Source organism: Tetrao urogallus (genome assembly GCF_951394365.1).
Source record: "Tetrao urogallus genome assembly, chromosome: 1".
Taxonomy (NCBI): Eukaryota; Metazoa; Chordata; class Aves; order Galliformes; family Phasianidae; genus Tetrao; species Tetrao urogallus.
This window is the reverse complement of record NC_136813.1, coordinates 133,595,109-133,604,701: the sequence shown is the minus strand read 5'-3', so window position 1 is coordinate 133,604,701 and position 9,593 is coordinate 133,595,109. Positions and strand designations below refer to the sequence as shown.

The 9,593-nt window shown below is 51.7% G+C and overlaps 1 protein-coding gene across 1 annotated transcript; it reads right to left on the bottom strand.

Annotated features, from left to right (window-relative positions):
* Positions 1 to 8,390: 8,390 nt before the first annotated feature.
* Positions 8,391 to 9,593, bottom strand: FBXL14 (F-box and leucine rich repeat protein 14; the record flags this gene model as incomplete). Its single annotated transcript, XM_079541197.1, has 1 exon — positions 8,391 to 9,593. One exon carries the CDS (start codon positions 9,591 to 9,593, stop codon positions 8,391 to 8,393), a length of 1,203 nt encoding a protein of 400 aa, XP_079397323.1.

Below are 9,593 nucleotides of genomic sequence, written 5' to 3'. Positions count from 1 at the left end.
ATGGACAGGTGCCCCTAGGGATGGAAAATCGTGATGGGCAATGCCATTTGTGGCCTTAAGGACCATGTCCTGTCCGCGCCTTTGATCCACACGGGTGGTCTCGCTGAGTCACTGCAGAGAGGGTCCTGGTGAAGATGCAGACAGAGCAGCTGGTGCAATCTGAGCCGTACCTGTTGTGACTAGACGACTGCCTCCAGGAGTGTCCAGGCACTGCTGTGTGTCAGTTCTGCCTTTGTTTTCGAGGCTTGCCCTGCTTGAAACAAAAGCTTCAATAGCCAAAGAATCTGGAGAGAGGGGGATGTTTTGCTGGAGTGGTCACTGTTGCTTGGAGCTTCCCTACAACCTGTGCTCATACATCAGCGCTTCTGGGGGTTCTGGATGGCAGACCCTGCTGTGAGGATAATAGGAAAATGGCCCCACACTTGGTGTTCCCTGCCCTGATCCTCCCTTTCAGGGCAGCTGAGGCTGGAAAGCTCATTTAGACTTTGCTGCTCCAGGTGCCAGCAGTGAGGAGAACTGTGGAAGCAGGAGGGGTGTACGTAATCTGAGTTGTTTCCACCTCTTTCCCCGTCAGTGATCATACTTGCCTTTCTGATGCCTGTGCATGTAATGAGCCATGCAGAAGCTAATTACTAATTCTAGGAAATTATTGGGTACAGCTGTTTCTGAAAAAGACACTATAACTGTGTTTGTAGCAGCAGTGTTAGAAGTCAGAGGGAGAAGAAACATTCAAGTTTAGGTGCTAAAAAGGACATGTGCATACAGCCCTTGGTACTTTAATCACCATGGAGGTATCCCACTGAGCAGCTGCCAGAAGCATACCCAAGCCCTGCGCAACGGAACAGAGCTAAAATAATCCAAGCATTAATTTGTTTTATCCTACTCTGTTCATATTCTCATACTTCTTGTGCATGATTTGCTTAGTGTGAAGCTGCAAAGGCTGAGACACAGACTGCTTTGGGTGTTGCTCTGGGCAGCAGCACTAAGCCTGGAGCCTGTGAGGAGGCTCACTGCTGGTGTTTCTATGGCAGAGCCCCAACCTGGCTCCGGTGCAGCAGGGGTGCTGGTTCTAAATCAGGGGGATATCTTGTCATACAATCACAGAATCATAGAACAGCTTGGGTTGGAAGGGACCTTAAAGTTCACCCAGCCCCAACTGCCTGACGTGGGCAGGGCTGCCACCCAGCAGCTCAGGCTGTCCAGAGCCCCATCCAACCTGGCACTGAGCACCTCCAGGGATGGGGCACCACAGCTTCTCTGGGCAGCTGTGCCAGGTCCTCACTGTCCTCTGAGTAACAAATTTCTTCCCAACATCTAATCTCAATCTCCCCTCTTTTAGTTTAAAGCCATTCCCCCTTGTTCTATCACTATCACTCTGTAACATGTCTTGCTGTTGAAATAGGTGTTTTCCAGCAGCAGCCATCTCAGTCCTAGACAAGTGGGTCCCACACGGGAACCAGGCGTGACCAGGCAGCTGTCTCCACACCATTTGCTTTAAGGTGAAAACCCACAGCAGCCTCATCAGTTTGAGGAGCTGGAGGAGCATGCTGGAATTAATTATGGGGAAGCCAAGTGTTGATGATGACAAACTCCACTTCTTGTTTCCTGCCAGACCAGCTTCCAATGGCAGCCATCTCACCCAGGATACTTATCCGTGGCTGGACTAGATGATCTTAGCAGTCTTTCCAGCCTTAATGATTCTGCAATTCTATGCCCACGTAGAATCTCTTCCCTCTCCTTACAGCCTTTCTGCCCATTTTCCTGCTAGTGCTGCAGATGACCCCGAGGTGACAACACATCTCCGCCGGCCTCGCCCTGCGGTGCTCAGGCGCGGCATTGCCTGCGCTCGGCACTCCACCTGCGCTGCGGAGCGCGTTTCCCAGCGCGTGCTAATTAATTAATTAGGCGGTGAAGAGCGCGTAGCCGGGTCCCCGTCCGCCTTGCCGGCGGCTGAGCGCAGCTCCCGGGGCTGAGGGCAGCCGGAGCCAGCCCGCTGCGGAGGCTCCCCGGAGCGGGCGGCGGCACTCGGCGGGCAATGCTGCCGCCTGGCGGCGCGGCGCGGAGCTGCGGCGGGGGCTGCCCGCGGAGGGCTGCCCGGCGTCCCCGTGTCCCTCCCTTCCCTTAGGCCTGAGTCCGGCCGAGAGCCGTCCCGGTGGGGCAGCCCCTCATGGAGGCCGAGGCGCTAGAATCGAGAGGAGGAGAACGACAAGGAAGCATCTATGTGCGCATCTCTGTTTCTGTAGCAGAACGGCAGCCTGGTTCAATACAACTCAATAAGCTCCTGTGGAAATGCTTGCTTGGGGGCGTACGTCCCTACTGCGATACTGTTGGCACCCCTTCCGAAGCACACCCCAGGTTTTAGGAAGCCTTTTAGAAGAATCTCGTTTCTGTTCATCATTCTGTCGCAAGAGCAGGTCGGATTTGGATCTTTCAAAATCTTGACAGCACTGTTTCAGGTTAGACTGGCATGTAGCTAATGCGTTTGGTAGATTTAATTAAAGATGGTGGAAAAGCACTCAGTGTCACTGCCAAACGTGGCTGGAATCTGAGCTCTGGCAGAGGAGCCCGTGAGCCCTCTCCAGCTCTGGGCTGGGGAATCCAGCGGCCAGGCAGGGAGCGTTACGCAATGCGGCCAGCAGCTCTGGCATGGGGCCTCGCTGCTGTCCTTAGGGGTCCTTGGATGGGCCAGAGCCACCCCGATGGGTTCATCGATCATTTTTCCTCCACAGAAGGCACTGTTAAATTACTGCTGGCTGAAGTAGTGGGGTTTTAGGTAGAGGATCAAAAAAGAGAAGGCAAAGGATTCACTTTGCTAGAAGCAGCCCGTGCACATATGTAGCGAGGCTGCCAGACCCCAGGGGTACCTACCTACCTTTAAGCTGCTAAGGACAGCCTGTGCTGACTTGTGCCCTTTGGATCCAAAAAGCCCAAGTGTGTTGGCCACCATGCTCTCATTTTGGCTCTTCTCCTTCATCAGAGGGCATGTTCGGTAGCTATATTTTCATGGGGACAACCTCTTGTCCTAGCATGGACCCAGGCAGTTTGCATTACACCTGTCCCTAGGCCCTCATGATTTATTAATAGGGAAACAAACGACCCCAAAATCTCTGTGACTAATGGATTCAGACAAAACTACAGCACAGGGTGGAAGCATATAAAATGTATAAATCTCCACGCGACTCCCACATGCTCGTCCAAGGGCAGTAGGACCCAGGTGGAGCCTCCCTTTCCTTCCATCTCTCCCTCCCCACATGTGCTTTTGGAGGTTGGTTGGGAGAGAAGCCAGCCACTGGCTCTGGCCAGGGACGCAGCTGCTGCAGCAGCCAGGGACCTGCACACTCGGGTGTTTCGCTGCAGCTTGCGAGCTGCCATCTTCTGCTGCCTGTCCCTTTATCCCCGCTTTGTGTCACACCTGCTCTGTTCCTCTGTCCTGGGCAAGGACTGCCTCAGCCAGCAAGGCTGGTGATGCTTTCGCTGGGCTGGAACTCAGGGGCTGGGGCAGGCAGTGCAGAGCCCTCGCTGCTTTCTGCTTTGGTGGTGCTCTGAGGAGTGTGGGGACACAGACGGGATATTTCCAGCCCGCTTCCAAACGGTGCTTTTATGGCTTTCTACCTTGGCTGCCAACTGAGTCATATTCAAAAATTCAAGAGTGTCTGGAGAGCGAAAATTAAGTTTTCTTGTTACCCTGAGGAGTCATATGGTAATTGGTCTATGGTTGTTGGCAATGGATTATTTATTTGGAGAAACCCGTCTCTTTACTAGTGAAAACATGCATTCTTCCTGCTCTGGCTTCACAGTACAGTAAGGCTGTGCCCAAGGAGCTGTCGTTCCCAGGCACGAGAGCACAGCAGTCGGTGAGGAGCACTGGCTTCTGCACAGTGGGAACAATCCCTGGTGTCTCAGGGTGCTTTGGTTTCAGCAGTGTCTAGGCTTGGCTTCCATTTAAACAGTATGCTGGGCCACGGGGCAATGGTTTTGGCTTTGTTTTTGTTTTGTTTTTTCCTCTAGTAGGCAGCGAAGTTTGGTGGTTTTTTTCTTGTATTTGGTTGTTTTGGTTTTGTGTTTTGGGGGTTTGTTGTTGTTTAGGAAAAAAATCCTGTTCTATTCCTGATTACAGAACTCAAGAGCCCATACATTCTAGTCATTTAGACACAGACATCCAACTATTACCCATTCAAACATGGCCCTTAATAAGGAGACACCATTTTTAGTCAAATCCAGTGGAAACAACCCTTTTTGGGGATCTATCATGCGAGATCTATCATTCCCCATCCCTCACTAGAACTGCTGGCTACCCTGGGAACGCTTACATTTCAGAGGTAGCGGGAACCTGATCTGGAATTCCTGTCGCTTATAGCGTTCGTACATTGTCTTTTTAGTCAGGAAGTTACTGTAGACCTTTTTCTTCATGCAGGAAAGAAAGACCCCACACCTCCCTCCAAGTAAAGGAAGATGGATATAGTGTCAGGCTCAATTAGATCCAATTGTGGTGGCTTTCCCCAGTGTGAACAATGCAGCTTTTGTGATGAACTCTCAGCAGAAAGCGTGGAAGTCTTAGAGAGGGAAAGAAGACAACGCAGACCCCAAAGTCCCAGTCTCAAGGTGCCGGCCCTTTTCCTTGGGGTGGGGATGAGGTTATGCACAACTGCGGCCCTCTTGAAATGTGATTTTCCCCTTTGAAATGCAGCACCGAGATAAAAGGGGAGAGGTGGTTAGGGCTGGGAACAAAGAGCCGTGTGTTGTCCAGCCTGAGCCAAAAGCATCGTGGAGGCAGAGGTGAGCACAGGGCCAGGCCCCACACCTCCTCGGTTGGGCGGCCAAGCACCAGGGGCAGCACCCGGTGAGCGCGGTGCCCGAGCAGGATAGCGCACAGGGAACAAAGTGGCCTGCTCAGTGCTGGAAGTGCTTAAAATGCAAATGTACAGGAACTTCAGACCATCCCCCTCCCTCCTCGGCATGGAGGAAAGCAGCTTAAATACAGCCAGGCCTGGAGAGGAATGTTAAAAAGAGGGGAAGAATCACCCTCCTCCTTTCCATAGGGACCCTCACACGGCGAGATTCAGTATGCATGACTGAACAAGCAAGCAAGGACAGCTCCTCTTTTAACTTTCCTGAACAATGGCTCTGGCTTCTTCCACCATTTCGCATTCTCTCTACCCCAACCCCTCCTTTAAGAAAGGAAAGGGGCAGCGGGGGAGAGAAAGCCCTGCTGCAGGACTTAGAGGGAGAAAAGCTTTGTTTCATGCCCTATAAACACCGCTTAAGCTCCATCTCAAACAACAATAAAAAACCCACATCGTGCAAGTCTAAAAGGGACCCTGTCAGGTTAAAAGTCATACATTAAAGAGAAAGATTACGGTATAGTACAAAGAACACCTTCAATTATTCAAACTTTTTTTTTTTTTTTTACGTTCCCACTTTACTTCCTCTTTCCTTTCATCTTTGCTTGGGCAATGGAAACCAGCGGAGCCATGTCAGATGTCCCAGGTTCTCGTGTGCTTGCACGGCTTTGCTGGGAAACATTTTTATCTGACGGGTGTTCTGCAGGGAGCGGTGAGGGTGGGCCTGAAGTCAGGCACAGACCTCCTCTACCATCTACCTGGCACTATGAAGAATGAACAGATCGGTCTTTACGCTCTCCCTTTCAAGTGTCAGCTTTCCCCTGTCACAAAATACCAAATTCACGTGGTAACAAACTCCAGCTGAAGCAGACACCTCACACCAAGGAGCATCTCAACACCAGTTCTCTCCATTGATGCCGAGAGCTCCCGCAGCCGGTGCTGCTGCGACCAAACCTTCCCTAGAACCTTTTAATGCTGATGCTACCCAGCATCCTGCACTGAGGGATCAGACCCTACCTCTTTTCCCTCAGCAGCGGCCCGAACCTCTCAGCACCACGAGCACACCAGGACAGGCAGGCACCTCTCATCAAGAAGCACAGACAACACAGATACTTTTTTTTTTTTTTTTTTTTCAAAAACATACTTCATATTTCCTCTTTTATTATATAAATATCAGTTTAACCTTTTACTGTAAGAATATAAAATGTTTTAAGAGGATCTTTGTTATTTTTATACAAATTCACAAACAGTACAATTAATCCATAGGGGTCTCTGGGTTTGCGTTAACTCTGTGGTCTGGCCTGTTACTGTGGAGGGTTTGAGATATTGAACACATGAGAAAGGGAAAAAGAAAAAAAAAAAAAAGAAAACAAAATAGCCAAGATAGTTTTCTGTTAAAAAAAAAAAAAAAAATCCTTAACTCTTCCTCTTTAAAATAATAATAATAAAAAAAAAATCTAAAGAACCAGCTCCATTTTATTGACAGAACAGAGATAAGACAGATGAACTTCAGTCTCCTCCCCTCGCGCTGCAGCCTCGGGGCCTGCAGGCTGCTCGCTCCTCGCCCACAAACAGGAAGCCTCGCACAGTGACCTTTTGTAGGTGATTCGAGAGGGGAGGGGACAGGATTTGCATATATCTCTATATAATTTTGTAAAAAAAAACAACTTGCATTTTACACATTTCTGTCGTAGCAGTAGCCTGATCCTCAGCACGGATTCTCACGTTACTTGTTTGTGCTACAAGAGGCAAAATGCAGAAGCACAGTTTGGGTCCCCAATCCCCAGCGAAGAGGGAGGGAGAGGCACAACCAGAATGTGAAGGTGGGACACAGCGGGGTAAGCTCAAAAGCAAACGAAGATTTTTTAAAAGGAAAAAAAAAAAAAAAAAAAGAGGGAGGGGGAAAGGGGAGAGAAAATGAAGAACAAACCCAAGGAAGGGGCATTATTCCAGTCTAGGCACAAAAATGTTTCAGTCTCAAAATCTCTTTCCTGTAAGAATTCCAGGGCTTTTGAGGAGGAAAAAAAAAAAAAAAAAAAAAAAAAAAAGTAACAAAACGAGGTAGCCAGACATCATATATATATTTATATATATAGAATATATTCAGCAGAAAAAAAATGTACTTAATCCACAAGAACAGCAACTTCAAATGTCTTTAAAAATAAAACCGTGTAAGAAAATGAATACTGTAAAGAAGAGAATGAATGAGGAAAACTGGGACCAGTTACAGGACATAAGCGAGGGATAGATGGGAGAGTAAGAGGCTGTTTTTGTAGCAGTAATTTTTTTTATGCATTTCAAAATAAAAACAGGTCACAGTATCTCAAATGAAGCAGAAATGAAGCTGGAGATTCTTCCTTAAGTCCCCCAGGCCGAGGGGAGCTGGCCACCCCTTGTGCCCTCTCAGCCCCCATCCAAGAGGAATGGATACATAGTTGGATATGTTTATCCCTGTTGCCAAGAAGAGGGAGGGGAGAAGGAGAGAATGGTGAAGGGAAGAGGAGTCTCTCAGTAACTCTGTGGCCCCTCGTGCATGGGAAGGTCTAAGAGACCAGGGTCCACATCCAGGCTCTACAGAAACAGGGTAGGAGGAAATGGTATCTTCATCTCCAATACGGAGATGGGGAGAAAGAACAGAGTGCCTGGGCTTTTCCTTTAGCTATAGTGCAGGATGACGTGGAAACGTGCTGACAAAAGGAGAGGTTGTAGCTGTCCCTATTCTCAGTGCAGTGGAGAACTGGAGTAGTGGGAGTATGTATCTACCCACAGCAGAGAGCAACACGGAACTGGAGATTGAAAACAGACTTTAAAAAAAAAAAAAAAGAAAAAAAATCAATGTACTTAGGGAGCAGTATTTCTGTCACAATTCCCAGCTGACAGGGGAGGGGCAGGCGCAGAGGTGGAATGGTTAGGGTTTGTTTTTCAGGGCTTTTATTTTTTTTGTAACCAAAAGCTGTGTCTGTGCCCAGTGCAGGATGACTGGGTGGCCAGGTACATAAGTGTAGCTAGGAAGCCTTTCCTGCTGTTGTAATTGTTTGTTCCCATTTCCATTCCTACTCTCCTTTATATAAATCAAAAATAATCTATTCTCAATACATGGCAGAGCAAGGGTCTCGATCTTTATCCATCCTTAGTGCAGGAGGGGATGGAATCAGGGAGTGGGGATAAAGAGGGGTGTCTCTAGCCCCAGTGCATAAGTGTGGGCTTCTACCTCTTCTGTAAGGGGGAGGATGCTGGGGTAGGGATGCGGAGAGCTCTGTTTCCCCTGTGTGGAGCTCGAGGCATGACCTGGAAAAAGGGTGGGTGTTTTGTCTCTTTCCTCCTGCCCCCCCACCCCACCCTTTCCTCCTTCTCCGCCAGAACGAGGGCAGGTAGGCAGCACACAGGGGTCAAGGATACTCGCTCTGTTCTTCCCTCCAGTGCCAGGGTGCGTGGGTAGCATGGCTGTGCGCGTGCCCCTCTCTCCTCTCCTCCGTTGCAGCAGTCAGTTAGTCCTTCAGTCCGTGAGTTCCTCCGGAGGAGACGGAGGTCTCGGGGCACCCCCTCCTCTCACCTGACCTTCTCGCTCTCAGTCATTTCCCACAGTCCCAGGTTGAGCACCTTGAGGCAGGGCAGCTGGGTGATGCGCTCCAGGCCCCGCTTGGTGATGCGGGTGCAGCCGTAGAGGTCGATGCCCGTCAGCTGGCTGAGGTGTTCAGCGATGAGCTCCAGGCCCTTGTCGGTGATGCGGACGCACTGGCCGATGTTGAGGGTGCGCAGCCCGTGCATCTGCCGCACCATGCGGTTGATGCCCTCGTCACTGATGTGGCAGGAGCAGAGGGAGAGCGAGCGCAGCCCGTCCAGTCCCTGCGCGATGTAGGCCAGGCTCTGGTCCCCCACTTTGTCGCAGAAGGAGACGTCGAGGCCGGAGAGCCGCAGGCTGCCCATGGCCAGGTGCATGATGCCCGTGTCGCTGATGTTGTCGCAGGAGCGCAGGTTGAGGCTGCGCAGGCTGCTCATGTGCGACAGGTGCAGCAGCCCCGCGTCCGAGATGCCCCCGCAGAAGCTGAGGTTGAGCTGGCGGAGGCGGCCCAGCCCACGGGCCAGGTGCTTGAGCGAGAGGTCGCTGAGCTTCTGGCAGTCCTGCAGCGTGAGCTGCTCCAGACCCAGGCAGCCCTCGGCGGCGCTGCGCGTCATGCCCGCCAGGTGCCCGATGCCCACGTCGGAGAGGTGCCTGCAGGAGCGCAGGTTGAGGCTCTTGAGGCGCTGCAGGCCCCAGGCGATGAGCAGCAGCCCGGTGTTGGTGATGTTGCTGCAGCCGCCCAGCTCCAGCACCTCCAGCCCCTTCAGGTACTGGGCGATGCGGCCCAGGCTGCTGTCCGTGATCTGCTTGCAGAGGCTGAGGTTGAGCGAGCGCAGGGAGCTGATCTCCGCCACGAAGGCGTGGCCCAGCCCGTTGTCGGTGAGGTTGTAGCAGCCGCTGAGGTTGAGGCTCTCGATGTCCGCCATGCCCTGGATCACGTAGCTCAGGCTGCGCCGCAGCGACAGGATCTGCACCCGCCGGATGCCCCGCGCCGCCAGGCTGGGGAAGAGCGAGGGGTTGGCGCGGCGCAGGTGCAGCTTCGCCTCCACGCCCCGCCACACGGAGCGGTGGTAGGCGGCGTCCCGCCAGGCCGTGCACACCTGCGCCGCGCGGCCCTTGTCGCGCACCTCCAGGTACCCGAAGATCATGGCCAGCAGCTCCGGGAACAGGCACGAGATGTGCGTTTCCAT